The sequence below is a fragment of the Fukomys damarensis genome, unplaced genomic scaffold, assembly GCF_012274545.1.
Source record: "Fukomys damarensis isolate Sample0158 unplaced genomic scaffold, DMR_v1.0_HiC HiC_scaffold_8, whole genome shotgun sequence".
Taxonomy (NCBI): Eukaryota; Metazoa; Chordata; class Mammalia; order Rodentia; family Bathyergidae; genus Fukomys; species Fukomys damarensis.
Window position 1 is genome coordinate 7,741,510 of NW_022900920.1, and position 22,339 is coordinate 7,763,848.

Below are 22,339 nucleotides of genomic sequence, written 5' to 3' on the forward strand. Positions count from 1 at the left end.
TTTTTTTTTTTTTTTTTGGCTGGACCTATCTCATCTCACTATTTATTTACTCAACTAAGGGATTTTCTGCAGTCCTGCGGGGAAAGCAAGTTATTATCATTATTTATCAGTCAACAGAATTTATTGAGTGTCTGCTCATCTTCCAAACTCAGCTTAAGAGACAGCTCTCAAGGGGAGCAGCCAGGGCTCTGCTGGCTCTGTGCACTTCCTGGCTGATGTCCCCAAACAGCAGTTACCCGAGGGTGTTTATCTGTCTGTAACTGTGTCTCATGTCATATCATCTTTCAGTCCCAGAGCAGTGCACAGTCTGCCATGCAGAGATGCCTGTTGTCTCACTAAGAGTTACAGGGAAGGAGGTAGAACGGGAACCGTAAAGCAGTCCATGCACTCTTTCTTGAAGCTGGGCTCACTGCATCCTGCTGTTGGGTCAGTGAAAGTGCTCAAGCATCTTCCTCCCTAAGTGCACTCCACTTGCTTTTATTATGTGCTGGAGGCTTGATGCAAGGTCCTGCCTACCACAGAGGAGCTTGGTTCTGATGGTAATCGTGGTTTAATATCACAAAGTCTTGGAGTTCCAGGAAGTCTTACAATGAGATGGAGACCTTTTCTTTCCATCGCACCTACCAGTTATGGAAATCATTTTATTGATGTTGGTTGTTTACTTTCTATCTCTACTGATACGATGCAGGTGATTTTCTGAAGGATTTGGAGAGCATTGTATTTTTATATGCAACCAAATGAATTCAAGGCTGGTTAAAACTGTCCTTCCAAGTGGGTTTGTTGTTTGTTGTTTGTTTGTTTTGTGGTACTGGGAATTTAACCTAGGGTCTTTGTCCTAAGCCATATCCCCAGCACTTTTTGCACCTTTTGTTGTAAGGCAAAGTTTCACTAAGTAACCCAGGCTGAACATAAACTCATAGTCTTCTTGCTTCAGCCTTCCAGAGTGCTGGGGTTACAGATGCCCACCATTATACTAAGTTTATTTTTTAAGGCATATTAAAGAGGTGTGCTTATTTACGTTTTTTTAGGTGACACATGAAGTTTGGCATGAAAACACCTGGGGATAAAAATATTTTCCCACTTCCATCTACTACAAAACTTGCACTTTGACATCTGTTTCTTTTAAAACCATGTTGGTTATTTTCATATTCATCGCTAAAGGTTATCTTCATTTAAAATAATAGATCAAATTTATTTCAGAAAACTACAGCGTAACGCATCCCTGAGATTATGAAGCTTGGCCTTGTCTTCTTATAACAGAGAGACATTAAGAGAACAAGTCCCCTGAGTACGATGCTCACCACCAGCAGACCCCTCTGAAACTCCCTGTCTCATTGTAACACATTTTGAAGTTGTTTGTTGAAAGGCCTTGTTCTCCTAAAGCAACATCAACATCTGAAGCATGTGGTCAGCAATGCTCTATAGGGGGAGGCTCCATCCACAGGAACACCCTGATCTCTGGTCTCCCCTGGGAATTGTGACAGACCATCTGGACACCTGGCTGGTAGGAGAAGCTCTGAGGTGGGGCACTCATCCGATCAGGAGCTGAGGTGAGCTGAGAGGCAATGATGAGCTGCCGGGGGTCAGAGACATGAAATGGAGGTATTGAGCCTTATGCCCCACTGCCAGGGCATAGGCAAGGGTCTGAAAGCAGAGGGAGTGCTGACTCCTTGGTTTGCTCCCTTCCCCCACAGAACAGTGCAGGCTCTTGGTCAGGGAATCAGCACAGACAGACAAAGGCCCTCTCATGGTTGGAGGGCCCTGAATAAAGAGCTCCTGCAATTTTATGGACTCTCATGTGGGAGAGAGGAAGGGGAGGGTTTGGAAGGGAAACCCTCAGTCCTGGGTACCGATAGGAAAGTGTCCTTAGGTCTTCCTCATCCTCCCATGAGGAGCCCTCAACAGAGGCAACTTGAGAGGACCTCGGCCCCAGGCATGAGATGGATAGGCCCATATGTGAAGGTACTGCCCTGCCGAAGACCATAACTGACCCCATGGGGCTGAGACCTGATTGCTGTGCCCTCCTGGTCTGCCACAGACCTAGCCTGATAAGGGAGGTAGCTGCCCAAGAGAATGGCCAGGCACAGCATTTATAACTGCCTGTGGCCTGAAAAATCACCCTGATTTTTAACCAGGAGTCAGACTCCTTAGTGCTAAGTCCTAAGACTGCTGCTCTCTCATATGTTGTTGTAAATCTGTTAGATCATGTAGCTGTCCTGTCCCGACCTTCTGTTTCTGGAGGTGGTGGCCCTGCATAGGAACCCAGCTTCCAGGCAGGAGGCCAGCTCGGCTCCCCAGTGCTTCTACCATCCCAGGCTGGTGGGGCTTACAATGTCAGGAACAGAAGTGCATTGCAGTTGTCGTGTCTCTGCTGGCTTTTGAGTGGGTCATGTTGTGGGGATGAAAGTCAAGAGCCCACGGAGGGAAGCTCCTTTAAGGCTGGTTCTCAGGGGCTCCTGGGCTGGGCAAGACTTGAGCACTGGTATCGGAAGAGGGGCCATACTTGGGTAGCTTGAGGAACTTTGCACTTCTCCACCCTTCACTCACCCTTCAGTGGGAGTCTATGGTTGCTTTTTTATGGGACACTTTTCCTCATCATTCTGAGGACACCCCTTCCTGGCCACCCCCCAGGAACTTTCCTTTGGGGTTCTTTCTGAGAGGCCCTGAGTGGGGTACCCACTGGTTATGGTTAATGCTAGCCCTGGTGAAATCCTATGGATAGTTGCATCCTGAGTGGGTCGAAGTGAGTAAACCACATTGAGTAAAAAACATTTGTGTAGGGCCTTAAAGTGTGCTGGGGTCCTTTTCTTTCCTCTCCCTCTCCCTCTTCTGAGTGTGTGTGTGTGTGTGTGTGTGTGTGTGTGTGTGTGTGTGTCTGGGAATTGAGCCCAGGGCCCAGGGCCGTATCCCCAGCCCAATTTTTATTTGTGAGACAGGGTCTTGCTAAGTAGTTAAAGTGCCCCCTGGGCTCAAACTGTGATCCTTTTTCCCAAGGCTACTTGCTTATTTTGACACCTCTCCACCTCTCCAACCTGCTTGACATTTTAGCCCCAAACCCCTGCCTGGTGGTAACACACACAGACATTGTGCGTTGGCACAGTTTAGGTCACACTTGTGTTGGGGTGGGGTAAGTGAATTTGGGAAATTTATACGTACATCCATTCCATGCAAGACTAGAGTAGGCTCTGAGCCATCATTAGCCTTTTGAAAGCCATTTGTGATGAAGGAAATGTTTATTTTGCATCACTTCATGGAAAGAGCGTGTAATGTGATTTTGAGGCATCACAACGTGGGCCAACCCTGCTGCCAGAAAACTCCCATGAGCACAAGATCTACAGTGTTCAGAAAGGGAGGGCGTAGGGATATTTTCTCACAAGTATATATTCTATTTTTCCACTTTCTAACGTATTTTTATTATAAGATGGTATATTTTGAATAGTGTTTATGTTTTCTGATTTTAAATCTGAATACAACAACAGGTTTCGATAACCCACCTACTAGAATGGACAAAACCCACTATCCCTCATAACACCAAACACTAAGGATGCAGAATAGTGAAAATTCTCATTTATTGATGGTGGGAATGCAGCGTGGGATAGTCGCATGGGAAGACAGTTGACAGCTTCTTAAAAAGCTAAACATACCCTTACCATGTTCTGCAACAGTTATACTCCTTGGTATTTTCCCAAAGGAGTCGAAAACTTCTGTGCACATAAAAATCTGCACACAGTTGTTTGTAGCAGCTTTTTTCATAATTGCAGAAGGTTGAAATCAACCAAGACGTCCTCCAGTAGGTGAATGGATACATTGTGTACATTGTTATAATGAAATATTATTCAGCAATAAAAGGAAATGGGCTATCAAGCCATAAAAAGACATGAAAGAAACTTAAATGCGTATTGCTAAGTGGGAGAAGTGAATATGAAAAGACTACGTAATGTGGTTCCAGTGATACGACATTCTGTAAAAAACTGTGGCCACAGTAAGGATATCAGTGGCTGCCAGGGGCTGGGGGAAAAGAATGCAGAGGTGGCATGTGGGGTCCATATAGGGAGGTGAAATTGTTCTGTTTTATACCATAAGGGCACATGCATGTCATTGTACATTTGTCAAAAGCCATGGGATTTACAACATCAAGAGTGAACCCTATGGAAAAGTGTGGACTTTAATAATAACGTGTCAGTGTGAGCTTATCAGCTGTAGCAAACGTACCTCACCAGGCAAGGTGTTAATAATAAGGGAACTGAGGGTGGGACCATGTATGGCAACCCTATATTTACTGCTCAGTTCTTCTGTGCCTATAAGATTGTTGGATAAAAACTTAAACATTTGATTGAATCTTGATGAAAAATTATTCTAAAAATCTGTATTTGCCCCATAATAGTGAATTTGGAAAACACCGAAAGACAGGAAATAGAGAAAATCAACCGTAATTGTGCCATCTTGATAGATCCGTATTCAAGATGTCCTTTCACTTTTTATGTACAGTTTTTAAAACATATCTCACATCATGGTACTCTACCTGGATCCTTCCTTGAGATCCAGATTCAATAAATTCTGTCGCTGGGCTCATCTAGAACTGAGCCCTGCACCCTGCTAGTCTGTCCTCCAGAAGCAGATGAGTTTGTCTGCATGAACAGCAGAGCAGCCCCTCTACCAGACTCATGGCCTTCCTCACTCTGACTAAAAACACAAGTCATCGGTGCACCTGTATCTATCCACACAGCCTGGCTGTCCCCTGACAGACCTCATTTCCTTATCTAAGGACTTCGTTGCCCATGTCTACTCCACTCCAGCCTCCCCAGTCTCCTCGCAACTCCAGGAACACACAGGGCAGGTTTCTGCCACAGGGCCTTTGTGCTTCCCAGACCTCTTCACCCAGGTGCCAGCACAGCTCCACTCCTTACTTCAGGCAGACTTTACCTATGTGTTCCCTTCCCAGTGGCCACTTTCCTGACCAACCCAAATTGAGACCCACTTACCAGCTCTTGAGTCTTCCTCTCTGCTTTTACCCTGGTGCTCATCAACCTACAGCATAAGATCAACAAATTAAACAATGTGTACTGCGTGTCCTTCCTCCCTGGGAGGTACATTTCTGAAAGCAGCCCTTCTAACTGGCTCACTGCTCTTTCCCTGAGGTATGGGGCCTATTTGGCACCCAAATAAATGCTTATCACTCAAGGAAATGCTTGTCAGCTAAATAAAGACTGAATGACTGATGTGTAACATTTAAATGCTTTTTTGACCTGCTTTATTAATGTCTTGTAAAACACTTTCATGGCCTTGATGTTCATCTTTGATTTCAGCTGTGCAGAAAATTCCTTCTCAGGGACTCCTCAAGTGGCGATGGGTGTCGACTTCTCCACTAAATGGGCTATTGGTGGTGTGTTGCATCCTTCAGTGACAAGCTGAACCTGTGTGCTATGGAAATCTCTCTCTGCGCTGACTCACAATTGGCCATTCCTGCAAACTCTCCCTCATCACTATCAGCTTTGGGGCACCCTGAGCATCACACAGTGATTTTGTGTGTGTGTGTGTGTGTGTGTGTGTGTGCACGCGCCAGGGCATAGTCTGTGCTTTGATAGCTTGAAAATATTTTTGAACAGTGGCACACAGGATTGGCTTTCTTTCAAGGGGGCTGGTGCTACACTTGCTTGGTTTCCAGGTTCTGGTAGCTTGACGTAGTAAGGTGGGTATTAGTCGTCAATAGACACTGTTTGTCCCATGCTAACTTTGTGTCCCTCTTTCACAGGTGCTTGCCACAACAGCCTTAAGCCAATCACCAACAGTCCCACCATTGCCATAGCTGCTGCTGCAGCAGCTGCCGCCGCCATGGTCTCTGTGGACCCGGAGGGACTCAGGGGCCCATCCCCCTCCAGTGTGCAGCCATGCCATTTCCTGACATTGGCACCAATCAAAATACCACTGCAGATGGCCCCCTTCCCAGGTAGGCGCAGAGTACTGTTTTTGCAGACTGTGCTCTTCCCAGACTACAGCTTGGTTTCCTGGTCATTTGCCTCTGGCTCTGGATGTGAGCTGTGGGACATTCAAATGTAGCTCTGGGGAGGAACATTCAGTGGGGTCATGCAGGGTTTGCTCATTGTCAGGCTATACAAATATACCTCCATCCAGAGCCAGACCTTGCCATACCCATCCTGGCAGTGTGTGTGTGTGTGTGTGTGTGTGTGTGTGTGTGTGTGTGTAAGTGAGACTTCCTGGAGAACTCTTCACAGGCACCTGTTAGTGCCTGGTGCTGATACTTCTGTGATCTTCTGGTGTGGAGTATATTAGGCGTCAAGGGCAGACAAGCTTCAAGTATCTGAGCCTATGATTCACCAGAGCAGAATTAGAGTTGTGTGCAGCCTCCCTGAGCCCTGCTGGGGATGGTCAGATGGCTACGCTAAACACTGGAGAGGCCTTCCTCCAGGAGGACTGGCTGTGTGACATGTATTGTCCCAGAGCCGTGGGACTTGCTGTCCCAGGGCAGGAGTTGGGCTGGTAAACATTCTTGCAATGTGAGAGGTGCAAATTTGTTGAAGTGGAACTCAGAAGGGAAAGGAATGTGGAGTCTTGGACTGGATCTGCAGTGTCCACTGCTGCATGTGTCTGTCTGTTGACTGTGGAGTCAGCATGCTGTGTGTCCCAGCCATCCTGGGCATATCTGCCTACTTCCCGTGTAACAATAGCATCAGTCACTTACAAGGACATGGAGTAAATCCTTCATTCTCCTGAGTTGTTACTGTTGTTTTCATTGTACTTGTTCATGTGATATGAATATTAAATTAAGCAGAAGACAGTATTAATACCTGGTGAGCATCCTAATTCTGAAAGTCCAGAATCTGAAATGCTCTAAAATCTGAAACTTTTTGAGCTCCAACATGATATCACAAGTAGAAAGTTCCGCATGATAAAACTTTGTTTCTTGCACAGATTTATTAAAAATATAATATAAAATTTCTCTAGAAAAATATGTCTTATAAACATTTTATACATAGTGGGGTATAAATAAATTTCAAGTTGAGAGTTGGTCTTATACCCAAGGTGCCTCATTATGTATATGCAAATATTCAAAATGCAGATACAATGTGAAATCCAAAACTCTCCTGATCCAAAGCACTGTGGATAAGGTGTACTTTACCTGTATCATTGATTGTTAGATATTCTGTCACCAGAAACTTACCACTAGGTTGTCATGCACGCACAAACATTAGTTTGTAATAAAAAGATAGCGTAGTTTAATACTTTCCAGTTCTTTAGAGTGCTTTTGGTTTGTTGATTTTTTTCTTGGATAATCTAATGTTCAACACTGGACCTTCGGCATTCTGTACTTCTGCATCAGTTTGATAAATTTGTTGATCAGTAGGATGGTATATTCTCAAGAATAAAATCTTATTTTTGTTTCCACATGTCAGTGAACATACACGTGCAGTGGGGAAATAAATAAAGTACATGCATAATGGATAATCTCTGTGCAGAACCCACATCTATAGCTGTGTCAAGATATTTGTTGTGATCTATCAGCCCAATGATATTTATTAAGGTTGACACTATTTTTCAAGGAAATTCATCTTAGAACAAAAAACTGTGTATCTCAGGGTGACTTTATTTCCATGCTCTTACATAATGTATGAAATGCAATAAAAATTAGGCATCTCTTCATGTTTGCAATTCTTTAAGGTTCTATAGTCAAATAAGTAGTCCTGTGCAGTTAGCGAGAAAGATAAATATCAACAGGTAGCCCCCGTGGCATATACCAAGATTGTGGCGTTGGCATGGATTTGCTGGATGTTAAAACCAAGCTGTGGAAGAGAAGACACAGGTTGAAACTGAAATGCAGTCAGGGCTAGGTGACCCGGGACCTCATCTGAACCCGGTTCAGGCTCTGCTGGTGGATGCCTTTCTGCCAGGAGTGTCCCTGGTGAAGGGCGCTTTGGTGAGGTGTGGCTGCAACATCGTCCCGGATGTCTCTCCATGTATGGAGTTCCTAGGGAGGTGAAGGTCATGATCATGATGAAAACCTTCATCATATTCCCTCGAGTACTTTTAGAAAATCAAGGATTGAAGGAACAAGAAAGATGGGCAGCTCCTTGTCCATCAGGGCTTTTTCAGGGCTGATTCTAAAACGCTTTCAGTCACAGGTGGCATGAGTGAGATTGAGGAGTTACCTGTACTAATGAGCTTCTCACTAGGAAACTCCTGACACACCTTAAAATAAGTGAACCAGGAGAGGGCAAGAAAATTCCAGTGTCTTGGAGGGGCTAACTGGTGGGGGAACGGAGTGGAAGAAACAGAAGGACACCAACAGCCAAATACTGGCAGGCTTCTGCAGACAGGAAATGCAGGTCCTGTGCAGTTTGCTCCCTATGCAAGTAATGCCATAAAAGTCTGTGACCTTTGACGTAGCCACGGTGAGCTGTCGTATTTTTCACTGGATGATAGTCGTGCTCATTTTATCAGTGGGCTTGACTATCTGATTTACACCCTTGACTTGGTGATAAAAAGCCTAGTGCCCTTAGAGGGTCCACATAGTTAGAGTTAAATCCCCCCACCCCCGAGGCAATTTGGCAGTGGTTGTGGGTGGCTTTGGTTGTTGTAGCAGCATGAGGACTTGCTCCTGGGATCTCCTGGGTAGGGGCTGGGGAAGCTGCCTCGTCCTAAAACCCCAGGACAGCCCCCATGGTAAAAATGATTCAGTTCTAAACGTTAGTTAGTGCTTACATCAGGAGAACAATGTCACTTAACAAATTGTGAGATCCCCTGTGAGAGCTCGGAGAAGCTCCTCTGGGAAGGTTCATGCTCTATTAGCTGCGCGACTGGAGGAAATAGGCTCTGCTGGAAAGAAGGCAGAGCCATAAGAATTACACCTAATTATGCACATGGTTTGCAGTTTCGAGTAAGTTACAGAGAGTATTTAAAGAGCTCCAGGAGCAGCTCCCAATTTAGTTGCAAACTAGGTTTCCTTCCTCAGAGGGCTGTCAGCATAGCCTGACCCTGTGCTGCTTGCTCTTCTACAGGCCAGGCACCCACTGGCCCTGTGCTCATGGCAGTCTGTTCACACAGCTGTCCCCTTCCTGGCCTGTGCCTTCCTCTCCTGCTGCCTGAATGAAGCACAGGTAGGGTGAGCTGAACTCAACCATGTCTCCACTTAAGGGACCGTGAGCTCGTTGCTAGGCTGAGCAGAGCTGCTCCTCTCACGGCATATTTTCTAATGCTGTTGTTTACCTGTCTGCTCCTGAATCAGAGAGCAAGGCAGAGACAGTTTAAGTGGAGGGCAGGGTGGACTTGAAGCTGTGCTGCCCTTTGTGCCAGACAGTGTGAGCTGGGACAGGTGAAAGGAGCCGTGGAAGGGGATGCTAGAGCAGGGTCACTGTGCCGTGGTTGTCCGCAAGCACGTGTCAGTGAAATAGTTTGCCTCCCTTCTTCCTGTTTCTTTATATCTTAGGGCTTCAGATTGTTGAAGAAACACTTTCAGGGGGAAAAGTCTAGTGTCTCTTACTTCTTAGTGTTTAGGGAGAACAACTGTTTAGCAAGGGTGGGAAGAAAGGTGAGTAGAAGGGTTTAAGGAAGAGAGCAGAGATACCTTCCCGGATATCCTGAGGATTAAGTCGCCTCAGCCTGCAGCAGCAGCTGGTCCACTGTTCTCATCGGACCGTGTGCCAGGGTGGCAAATATTTTGTGTGAAGATAGCGATGTGGTGGCAGAACTCACGTGCTTACCCCCACTGGATGGGATAAATGGAGAGATTAGTCTTTTTTAAATGATGGTATTTATTTTAAAAACTTCGCCCACAATTTCTTAAGCCTTCAAGTGAGAAAGGTGAAATATGAGTGAGTAGTTATGGTCTCTAGTAGCACAAATTGCTATCAAATACAAATATTAAAAGGGACCATCTGCCTTGGAGACCATTTGCCACCTGTTCTTTTGCTTCCAGAACTATTTAATGGTTTAAATTTAACACGTTGTCCTGGCACAGAACAGCTGGGTAGTGACTATTTTCTTTTTCCACCGGTAACTTGCCAGTCAAGACGCATACAAAGTCAAAGAAGTCTCCAAGTCAGAACGCTACCATGAAGCCTTTCATGTGGCTGCCGGCTTTCCTCATTAGCAGAATCTGCAGATGCTAAGACAGGTTCTGTGACAACAGTGATCCAGTCATTTGGGAATAAATTCTTTCTTTTTAAAGAATCCCAGAATTGTTTTCTTCTCCACTATAATCAAAACTGTCATAATACATATTAACATTTTAGAGTTTTCCAGAGACAAAAAAATATACTCTGTCTTAACACTGTAATAACATAATTACTTACACCCCAAAATGTTGGAAATTCTGCTGCCTCTGTGAGAAAGGCATGCATTTCTGATGGGAAGGATTACACTGCCTTTAGTAGAAAAATTGCTCAATATAAACCAACCAATAAACAAAACCTTCATGTAGTTTATTACCTGTGATAAGTAAGCTCCTTTTAAGACTGCAACTGCAAATATCCAAGGTGGCAGTTTTACATTTAGCCATATCACACAGATTTGTCTACAGGGAGAGACCATGATTTGGATCCAAAAACAAGATCTGGCTTTACACCAAGTCCTTCCTGTCATGAGGTCTTGGTCACCCACCTAGGAAAGGGTGTTCTTTTGACCTCATATTCCCAGAATCCCCCCATCCCTGTTCCCTTCCCTGCAAAATGGCAGGCAGTTTGTCTGCATTAGCTGTCTATGCTGTTAGCTCCAGCCCACTGGTTTTTTATTTTGAAAGAAAAACTGGAAATACATTATATATCCAAAAACTTGTATGTATTTTTGTGAGTGTAATGAATACTATGCAGCAATCCGTCAAATGCCTCCCTTGGAGAGAAGAAAGTTGACATGCCTGGTCCCCATCCCTTTCAGCAGCCTCATTCTTCCTTATCCCAGAGGTAGCTGGACCCCTGGATGTATGTCCGACATTGTGCTATTGCTTTTTAAAAACATGTTTACTGCATGCAAATGTGTTATCTCTAGACAATGTACTGCAGAGTGAGTTTAGGCATCTTTGAATTTTACATAAACATAGCCACAGTCATGAATTCTTGGGTAACTGTTTTTCTGAGGGGATATGTGTTCTCCTTTGTGTTGCTGCACCGAGGTTGGTGGCTGCAGCACAGGCCTGTTCACAGGTATAAAAAAAAAAAAAATTACCCCTGTGAGTGAGTCATGCCATGCAGCAGCACCCTTCCATGGTTGGCAATGCTTGGGCCTCCTGAAATCCCAGACGCCACTGTCCCCTCCTTCCTTTGGAAGTGCTTTCCTCCCTGAACTGAACCTGCTCTGCTAGGGCTCCTCCTGGGGCCTTTGTCAGCTCTCTGTAGCCCTGGGCTTCCTGTCTTTAGTGTCCTTACATCCTTATCTGAGATCACAGCCATCTCAGCTTGATCACCTGCTTCCCTCAAGGCTTGAGATTAGACCAATTTCTCCACAGGCATCTCCTCTACTTTCCAGTAGAGAGCTCAGACTCTACTGTTCTGTCCAGGAACTTTTGATTTTCCATCTCAAGGTCCATTCATAAAAAAACAAGAGAAACCACCTGTGTTTCCTGTGGTCTCCTAAGTAGACCTACTCCTCCAAGTATGCTCCAGTTCCCATGGGGAGTTTCCATTTGGCTTCCAGGCCCCAGCCATGCTGGCTGTTGCTGGTTCCTCAAGTATGCTAGCCCCTGGCTGCCTCAGAGCCTTTGTACTGGCCTTTCTTCTTGCCATGAGTATTCTTCCAGCTCCTTAGCGCTGCATATGGTTTATAGTACTGTCTGTCACTCTGGCCTCAGCTCTGAGAGTTGTTTGGCCTGAATCCTCCCGTTCTGAAATACCCTCAGGAATGAACTCCTTCTCAATGCTAAACATTTCTCTTAGCCTGGAAATTTTCTTTGGTATCTGCTTTTGGCTCATTTCCTCTTCTCTGAATTGTCAGATTTACGAGGCCAGGGGCCCCATAATTCGTTCACCGCTGAACAGATCTTTGCTGTAGGGAAACAGCCACAACACAGGATCCCTTCTCTTCAGAAATGCACTAGAGTATTGGTTGGACACTCCACTGCCCACCTGTGGAGTGGGAACGTATCTGCTCAGGTCTTCCTCAGCATGGCAAACGCTATACTTCTCACTCCTCTGCCAGCATTAGATGGAATCTTTACGAAGCCCAGAGAATCAGGTATGCTATGAAGGAGCACAAGGCACTGTTCACGCTTCAATATTCACACTTTTGTAGGGTTTAGATTTTCTGGAATCCAAATTTTTGAACTAAAAAGCCTTGGAATCTCACATAGCCAATCCCACTCTGTAAAGCTGGGAGACAGAGTTGAAGGTCAGTGAATGCAACTTACCTAAACTCCAAAGCTAGGGAAGGGTAGGGAGAGCCAGAGCTCAGTTCCCCTTTTCCAAAGACTTCAAGGATTTCTGTCTCAGCTACCCCATTAATCCTACGCACCAGACATAATTCACATTCAGTGATGCTAGCACCATTGTATTAAAATCAATGAGCAATGATCAAGAACTGTGGCCAGGTTGCTGATGCTGAAGGAACATTGAATAAATTGAGCTATGCTGGCCAGGCAGGCACAGGTCCAGAATCTGCATGGGCTGGATTCGTGTTGATCTGAGTCCTGAGCAGAGAAGGCACAGCCTCATTCACACAGCTGCACATAGCTCCACCCTGCCCCAGTCCTCCTGATCTCTAAGCTGGGACCATCTTTAGAAGTCCCTGGAAGGACTCTGAGAAAAATAGATGGACTGCAGACAGAAGGAGGAGGAAAGAGTCATTCATTGGTGCTTTAATGAACAGCCACCTCTGAGGAGGCTTGTTGCTCAGTTGGATTGCATTCTTGTAGCCACAAGCCAAAGCATTTTCTTCACATACTCAAGGTAACAAGAGCAGCTGGCCTCCTGCCAGCTTGGCCACTTCATTTAATTTGTGATAATAGCAGTATTGGAAATAGTATCCATGCCCAGTGGCATCAGAGGCATTTAAGAGTGACACCTGCTGTAGGACACATGGAGGAGAGGAGCCTAAAGGGCACTGGAGACAGTCAGGGTTCCCACTGAAGAGTCCAGCTCTCAATTGGACCTCTGCGGCATATAAATAAGATCAGTGCCTCAAGGGAGCACTGTGCATTCACAGGGGACTGGGGCTGTTTTTATTCCACTGCTGGAGCTGGAGGGAGCTGAGATTTTGCTCTGAAGAGTACCTAAATTTCTGAGAGGCCGTTTGGGAGTGGAATTTAAGCAAACACCCAAGATAACACTGGTGCTTGAAAGTAACTCGGTCACAAAAACCTGAGTTACAGGTCTTCGAGTCCTCAAAAAGTTAAATATGGGATACCCAGATAATTCAGAAAGTCCCCTTCTCAGTATACACCCAAAGGAGTTGAAAGCAGGGTCTTCAATACCCATGTTCATAACAGCATTATTCAAAATAGGAAAAGGATGGGAACTACTCAAGTGTCTGTTGACAGATGAAAGGGGAAACAAAGAATGGATTGTACATAAAATGCAATATCACTCTGCCTAAAAAATTTTGATATATGCTGCAGTTTGGATGAGCCTTGGAGAACTGCTACTGAGTAAAATAAGTCAAGCAGAGAAGGGCAAATACTACCTGGCTATACTTGTATGGGGCGCCTAGAGTAGTCAGATCCTTAGAGACAGAAAGTAGAATGGAGAGTGACCAGGGCTGGGGATGGGAATAGAGGTTTTGTGTTTGGTGGGAACAGGCTCAGACTTAGAAGATGAAAAAGCTCTGCAAATGGGCTATGACGGTGGTTACACAACCATTTGAGTGTTCTCACTGCACTGAATTGTATGTGCAAACATGGTTAAGACTGTGACTTTAATGTTGTATGTATTTAACCACAATTTTAAAAAGCAAGGAGAAGAAAGTAGCCTGGTCCTGTGAGCCCTGGGTGCCATCTGGGATAGGCCCATGTAATCCCCTCTTGGTTCCACCAGTCTAATAGAGCTGTGTTCTCATAAGCGTGTGCATGAAATTTATTTTTGGGAACTGGGCAAGTGTCAGAACAATACTGAGTAAGAAGCAGAGAAAACATCTAGTTGCTTCCACCTTCACTGTGAGTTAAATTTCTGATGGTCTTGCATCTGCATCCCCTCTGATTCAACTCTTGCGACAGCCTTCTGGCAGCCGGATTTCAGACAACCTTAGCCATGTGGAACGTGGTGGAAACTGAGGAGAAAAGAGGGAAGGAGACCTCCAAGTCAGAGTGAGAATAGCTGTCACAGAGCCCTGCGCCCCTCTGGGGCAGCTAGGCAGCTTCTGGTTGAAGCTGGATTTGCTGGCTGGAGGTGGAGCCCCAGCCTGAGGGGTGTGGCTGAGCATCTGTGGATGTGGAAAGCAGGAATGAAAGGCTACCCTGAATGGGGATGAGCCCAGGGCACTAGAGGCAGGAGGAGCACAGGGAAGGGTAGACTTGCAAAGCTAGAGCCCGGTCCCAGGAAGAGAGGCATGAGAGTGAAGTGATGATTGGAGAGTTGGGGACCAGGCCAGGGACCCCGAGGACTAAGGATGTGGCAGTGTTAAATCTGGAGAGTTCTGCTGCTATCATATTTTCCTGGAACTTTTTGGAGCTCTGAAAGGGATCTTGTATGCTGAAGACCGATTCTCCAAAATGGACCTGTTGCCCGAGAACCTGGTAACATCCTGTCATTGCCCTAACTTCCACTCTCCCAGGCATAGCCATCTAGAAATACAGTTGGAAAGCAAAGCCACTGTAACTGTGGCTTTGGATCTGTGAGAAGAGAGCATGGATGTCACACAGGGCTAAAGTGCTCTGCATGCTGTGTGCTCTCCAGGTCATAAGGAAGGAAGTGAGGGCTGGGAGTCTGCTTAATGAAGAAGAGATGCGTGGTGTGAAATGGTCCATCTACAGTTTATGGCATTTTATAAGTGTGGAGAAGGCTGAGTTTACTAATTTCATTACAGGCAGGATGTCTGGCTGCCTGTGAAGGCTTCAAGGCTGAGCAGTCTCTGGCTCCAGGAAGAAGAGAGAGGATGGTGTCTTGGAGCAGCACTCGCCCATCTATTGTCTGCAGCAGTGTGAAGACAGCTGTTCTCAGACTTGGTTGATGTCTGACTGGCAAATGGCCACAGTTCCATCCCCTGCAGGCAGGCCAGTCTCCTGGGGGCTCCCAAGGCTCCTTGAGTGGGCTTCCCATACTTGGGCACCCAGGATGCCTTTCCTCTTGGATGCTCTGCTGTCACAGTGATGGTTACAGCCTCACAGATGCTGAGCATTCCCCTAGGACTTACATTTCAGCTTTAATATACTGGATACTTTACTGTGCCTCCTTTTCTTTCTTCCTCCTTTCAGTGGAATAGTGCCATGCTGTGTGCTTCTCAAGGATTTAGGTGGGAACGCTTAAACTCTATCATTGGACAGAGCAAAGATTGGTCCTGGAGACACTACAGCTATCATGAGATCTAGATGCAGAAACCTGGGAGTTTCTCCAAGGCCACTTGTGCTGTTGGGGTGCTGTGGGGACAGAACTGCAGTAGCATGTCTTTGTGTTCAGTGTTTAGTCTTACCTTGTTCAAATGTAGAGGAAAAGAAAAGTGGAATCAAAGAAGTAAAAAACACCTCGGCCTTGGACTGGTGACCTAACAGTGGCATAGTTGGTTCGAGGAAGGTGTTTCTGCTGGAGGGAGATGTGCCCCTTGTCATGAGCAGAGTCCCGTCTCTGGGCCCCAGTGCCTGCCACTCCCTGGACAGCCAAGAGTGGTTGTAGCCATCCCTCTAGCCTTGGTGACAGTAGTAGCTTGTGCTGTGCCGTCGGGTGTCAAAGTTCTCTGGTGCCTTGTCATGGAGCACCGTGGGTCTATGTTCAGGGAAGAGCTAGAGAGCTACCCTGACATAGAGAAGGAACCAGGGCTAAAGCTTTTAGGAGGTCCGGTAGAAAGGGACTGGCACAGTTTTGGAGCTACTACAAGACCTTAGCTTGTGGTGAACGCACCTAGCACCTCAATGGCCTTTCCTGATTCCTTGGTTTGCAAGGAATTTTCTGATTCCACCCTGCTGTGAAGTCCACCTGATGCTGACCTTGGTCCATCACAAAGCCTGCCTGACCGCACAGTCCATCTAACATTTCTACCCTTCTACTCCTATCCTGACCTGGTCCCATTGCTCACTTGACTGCCAGCAAACTATTCAAACTCGTGGGCTATGTCTTCCTTGTCGTGTCCATAGGGTAGGCCCAGTGAAATGCTTCTGTGTATCCTGGTCAGTGCTCACAAGAGCACCAAGCACTTGCACCTCCTTTCCCCCAAGGAATATTCATTGGATGCTGACCCAGCAGCTAAAGAACAAGCCATGACTGCCACTGGCTGAGTTAGGCTGGATCATTAAAATCATACAGCATCATAGCATACTCGTTCCTGGTTACGCAGAATGTAAGAGAGTGGCCATCTCTCAGCAGCCAAGTGATTTTTGACTAGAGAGAAAACTTGCCTAAGTTATATTGATATATTTCTTCATGAAAACGTTACTAGTGTATCACTCTGTGCTCAGGTCCTGGTCCTTGAGCATAGGTACACTTGGGAAATATGGGTCCTGCCAACCCCACTCCCTCATTCTGTGTCATCAGCCACATCTCACACTGGCTTCTGGAAAGAGGAAATGGAGATGCTTCCTTGCCATTCATCATAAAAGAGAGTTAGATGCTCAGAGCTCTGGATGTAGCATGGTGTTCACAAACTGGCCCAGAGGGGACACAGTGGAGGACTTAACCTTTCAGGGTGCTGAGAGGAAGTTCCATGTCACCAATGTACAACCACACTTGGGCCGATGGTGAACAAGGTGGAAGCATATCCCAGGGGTGAGGGAAAAAGAAGGGCCTAGAGGGAAAAACTCGGGTGGGCAGAGTCATGGATCACAGGGAGGCTCGGCGGCCAGGCCAAGGGAAGCCAGAGACATCCATGCAAAGAAACATTTGCTGGAATAAAGTCCAGAATATCTCCACTGCCCTTAGAAGGCTTTCTGCTTCCTCTCTGCTCAGGTTTGCTGTCAGTAGCAGCACCCAGCAGGGCAAACGATCACTCCCTTGTCTACAGAAACATTAGGGCACACCTCTGTGTGCCTGCATCTGAGTTCCAAATCCTCCTGGCTGCAGAGTGAAGAGTGGGGCTGTGGGAATGTGAGCAAGCTCCATGCAGGGTCACCAAGCCCAGGCTTGTAGGCAGCTAGCTTCTGTCTTCTGGCCCAGCGCGCCTTAGCCCTGTGTGTGCTCCAGTCCCAGGAGATCTGCTGCATTGTGCTGAATTTACGTTTCTTCCAAGCCAACTTCCTTTGCAGCCCATACACAAACCTGCTTCCCACGGCAATTCCAAACCTTTCTTCCTCATTTCACGACTGAGGTGGTTATGCACATTTCGAGTTAAAATCACATCACATAAAATTAACCATGAGCTGTATTGCAGTGTTTAATTCAGTGATATTATTCACAGCCACAGCTCTGTGTAAACAGCCAGTCATCTAGTCCTCCTGCCCAAAAAGGAACCCCATACTGGTGAATCTTCCTTTTCCTCTTGCCCCTCCCTGGCCCTGAGCAGCTGCTAATCTGTCTCTGTGGACTCATGGCTTCCAGAAGTTTCTTATGATAGAACCACAGGCTCTGTGGTCTTGTGTCTGAATTATACCTGGTCACAAGTCAAACTCATATTCTGGAAGAATCTCTGTTAAGACTGATATAATCAGTTTCTTGAAATCAGAATTCAAAATATTTGGCCTTTTATTGATTAAAAATCTTCAGTTATTCAATAATTTTTGCTGACTACACGATTGTCAGGTTTTCTGTATTTTCTCGAATCAGTTTTGGAAAATTCCTTCTGAGAATTTGTCCGTTTTTTTCTACGTTTTCAAATTTATTGACATAAAGTGATTCGTAGGATCTGTTTAGCTTTTAATTTCTTGCTGTGCCTGTACAGTTGTTCTTCAACAACAGGCCTTACTGTACAGTGATCTAGCCAGGCCTCTTGGGCCCACTTCCTCTGCCTGAGGGCTCTCAGGACAAACAAGTACAGTGTTCTTCTCACTGTCTCTGTCCCCTCTGTGCTGTTGAAGACAGCAGCCATGTTTTTCTTACTTTTATCCTACTGCTTAGCACAGATTCGCCCATTGGTTCCGTTTGTCTATAATTAAGGTATATAACACAATGCTATAAAATATATATAGTAATAATGGTTACTATGGTGAAACAACACATCCATCATCTCATGTAGGTACACATTTATTTTTCAGTCTCACGAACAGCTATTATCTGTTTATATAGCAAAATCCCAAATACAAAACACGATTATTAATTGTAGGCCTCGTATTATACATCTTTAGACTTGGTCCTAAAATATTACAACTTTGTATCCTTTAACCTACATTTCCTGAATACTGCTCCACCCCTGGTAACCATGTTTTATTTGTCTCCCTTAATTTTATCTCAGCGTATTTGACACTTGAAAGAGATTTTGCATATAAGAAATGTCATGCGATATTTTTTTCTGTGCCTGTTTTATTTCATTTAGTATAACCTATCCCCACTCCTGACTCCATCATATTTGGTCTGTTAGTGGACACCTGTGCTGCTCCCATGTCTTGGGTCTTATAAACAGTGTTGTGGTGAACCAGGGGGTACAGACATCTCTTTGAGGTGCTGATTTCACCTCCTTGGGCATACATCCCAAAGATGAATTATTGGGTTACACAGTAGCTCTAGTTGTTAACTTCTTTAGGAACTTTGGGGCTGTTTTCCATGAAAGCTGTAGCAATCTGCATTCTTGCCAGTGTTATGAAGGGATTCCCTTTTTTTCACACTTTTGACAACATTTATTATCTATTGTCATTTTAATAATAGCCATTGTAATGGGTGTGATATCACACAGCGATTTTGATTTGCATTTCTCTGATAGTGATGATGCTGAACACCTTTTAATCTACCCAACACTCATTTGTATGGCTTCTTTGAAGAAATGTTTATTTGCCCATTTGTTAGTTGAGTTGTCTCCTTGCTATTGATGTATGAGTTCTTTACAGTTGTGATGTTAACCCCTTATTGGAGGTGTAGTTTGCAAATGTTATTTCCCAATCCACATGTTACTTTTCATTTTAAAAATTTTTATAAGTACATGCATGTTTGCAGCACATAGTGATGTCACTTAGGACCCAAGTGGGAACCACCGGCAGAAGCCTTGGGATGGGGAAGTACTCTAAACTGACCTGGCATCAATGCTGCTAGCTTGGCAGTCTTTGACACTTTTCTTTTTCGTTAGTTATAATGCATTCTTTGGGGTAAAAGTGTATGAGAGCTGAATGTTATTTCACTGCCTAACATCTTGAACTCTGAGTCAGAGAACTAGGGTCTGAGGCTGGTCCCCTAAACTCTCTCTCTTTCTCATGTGTTGACTGTATGTCTCTGTCGATCCCCAATCTCTGTCTCTTTTCACTCACATGCGCACTTGTACTCACATTCTCACCCACATGTCCTCAGGGACAACCATCTCGGGGACACTGTGAACTGTTCCTGTTCACCCTCATTCTGTCTTCACATTTGGCAGCTCCACCTGTAGTTTCCTCTTCTTCTCTTTTCCTCTTCCCAACTCCTACCTCACCCTGGTTCCGACTCTAGTTCCAGCCAGAAATCTGTCCACAGGAGCAGGATAGCTTTGGGGAAAGTGTGAGCCATCACAACTGTGACAGAGTCCTGGTGAGGATGGCCTCAAATTCAGATGCTGAAGAGCCAAAGGTGTCTTTTCTGGCTGCTGTTTGCCTTTTATGTTTTATAACTCATAGATTTCTCCACATTATGGATGTGATAGTTGCTCATTTGAACATTTATAGAAATTAGTAGAGAAGCATAAACAAGAGAATAAAGATTTCAAGCCTTCCAACTGTTCACCTTTTGTATAGGATACAGGTTACATCCTGCTGTAAGCACTCTCAATTCCACTTTGCCTCTTTAAAATTATGAACCATCAGGTCAAGTGAAGAACGCTTCTCACCCTCACGGCTTCCAGTGGTTTTACATCGATGTCTCTGGAAGGATCTGCCTGGGAGCAAGTATGCTCTGACTGAGCTTTGATTCTGCTGGTCCAAGTGCCTTGTCTGTTTACCTTGTTGTTAATCCCACGGTTGTTCTGTTTCCAGTGAGCCTTGGGCATGATCAGTGTTTGCTCAAGGTGTTCTTTCTAGATTCCCCGCAGGTGCATGCTGCTTTTGTCTTCTTTGTTGGGAGAAGATTGTGTTTGAATTGTTCTCTGAGCAAGCACAGACCATTGTTTTCTATTCCCAGCTTCTCATTCGCTAAGCTGAATGCTTTTGCTTTCTGAACCAGTTTGGTTGCGTTGGATGAATAAGCCACTGCTGTGCATGAGCAAGTGTGAGCAGGCACACACAAGAAGCTCCTAGCCAAGGAGAATCTAGCAAGGAAACTGGTGTAACCATCCCACTTTTAGGCAGGGGGTCTCTATAGTCTGGCAGTTTTCACAGTTGTAAAGAAAGCTCATATTTTAGGTTTTGAAAAGAAAGTACTGAAGTTACAGTTGTCACCAGAGGAAAAGAGCATGCTTCTTATGCTGAAAGGACTCATGTATGGTTGCTGCGTACACCTCTCAGGGTCATGGAAGTCGGAGCTCCGTGGTACAGACTTCTCCTTTTGGATGGAATTGTGTCTGCTGAAGGTGTCAGGAATGACCTGCTTCTAACTGTTTAAGAAAATAGGGTTCTTCAGCAGCAAAATACATAAAATCTGACTGTTCTTCACTAACTCATTTGGTTCTACTCTCTTTCTGTACTGATCACGCCACCTTTCCTGGTCCCCTTGCAGATGAAAATCTGAATATTCAGCACTGAGCACAGAGAGGCCCGCACTCTCTGCAGGAGGATGCCAGAGCCCAAATCAGAGGACCAGGAAGCTCCCACTCACTCCTGCCTCTTTCTGGTGTTGGTCAGTCTCACACAGGCTGGTCTGGGGCACTTTCTAAGAGTGGGCATGACTCAGAAAGTAGGGCAGGGCAGACTCAGTGCCTCTGCAGGGCGGGATATGCTCGGGCAGTTGGGCTCTTCTGTGTTGCTTCCCTCACTGGTGAGTGTATCGCCAGCATAATGTGTCCTCTTAGGTGTTCCCAGCTGCCAGTATTCATGTCTCTGTGGTATATGTACAAGTCATGTGGGTGCTTTTGTAAGTTAACTTATTTGTTTTTAGACTGGTAGGGAGGCACTGCTGTGACAGACACAAGTGGGAGATGGCATAGACTTGGATCAAGCAGACGATGGTAGGGTCTGAGGAGTGGTCAAGTTTTGGATCTGATTTTAGGGTTCAGAAAACAACTGGGTTGATAGGATGCTTGTGGGTGTCAGAGGAATCCAAAATCAAGGATGACCGAAAGTTGCATCCTGAGCGACCGCAGGAGTGCCATGGAGAATGGGGGCTCTGAGGACTCTGAACTATGCAGGTGTAGGAGTCAGGTGTGGGTGCTTCTCTGCCCCCAGAAACTCTGCTTCTTCCTTTATCCATCAGCCTTTGTCTCTCTTCCTTAAACAAGATTTCTCCAGATAAAGAGCCTGTACTTGGCAGGTCAGTTTCTCTCCTAGTACTCTCTTTTGAACTTGGTTCAAACTGTCTGTCTCCTCCACAGCACTGAAATGACTCATATGGACATCAGCAAAAACTTGCATTTTCCTAAATCCAGTGCATTCTCCGTGCTCCCCTTACTGAAGTTTTCTCAGCATTTGAGAGTTGATTCTCTTTCTTGAAACTGTGCGTGTTTTCCTTCAGGTCATTCCTGTACCTGATTGATCTGACCATCTCTTGTCCTGAGCTGCTTTCCCCTCTCTCCCTTATATCCTTGTGGGCCAAGCTGAGCTCTGCCTGGCTCCTCCTTTCTCAGTCCACACTCCACTCCACTACAACACAATAGCTTGGGTTGTGGGTTCAACTTTCAGTAAAACTATTCAGTCTCAAACAACTTCAACCTCTGCCTCCTCTTCCTGCCCCTGAATTCTGTCCAGCTCGATCACTGGCCTAAGTCTGGATCTGAGTGTCCACATGTCTATGTAACATTCCTACTTGCATGTTCAATATTCACATTGCATTGAAAAGATCTCATACTGTGCTCGCACATCCTTATAATTTTATCGAATAAGATATAATTTTTATTATACTCATTTTTCTCAAGGCAGCATCTGGGGACAGAAATAACTGAGGATCTCTGGTATGAAGAGTGGAGATGCACATGATAGCCAATGGGCTGAGGGGAAGTCAAGGGTACCAGTGGCCATGCAGATGGTTACTGTCACAATTCTGTGGTTACTGAAGAT

At 45.5% G+C, this 22,339-nt stretch overlaps 1 protein-coding gene across 1 annotated transcript in view; it reads left to right on the forward strand.

Moving 5' to 3' along the window:
* Nucleotides 1–22,339, forward strand: part of Tcerg1l (transcription elongation regulator 1 like) — a 199,065-nt gene that overhangs the window by 36,351 nt on the left and 140,375 nt on the right. Inside the window, exon 5 of the mRNA XM_010621463.2 lies at nt 5,753–5,947. Coding sequence (XP_010619765.2) covers nt 5,753–5,947 — 195 coding nt within the window. The remainder of the gene's footprint in view (nt 1–5,752; nt 5,948–22,339) is intronic.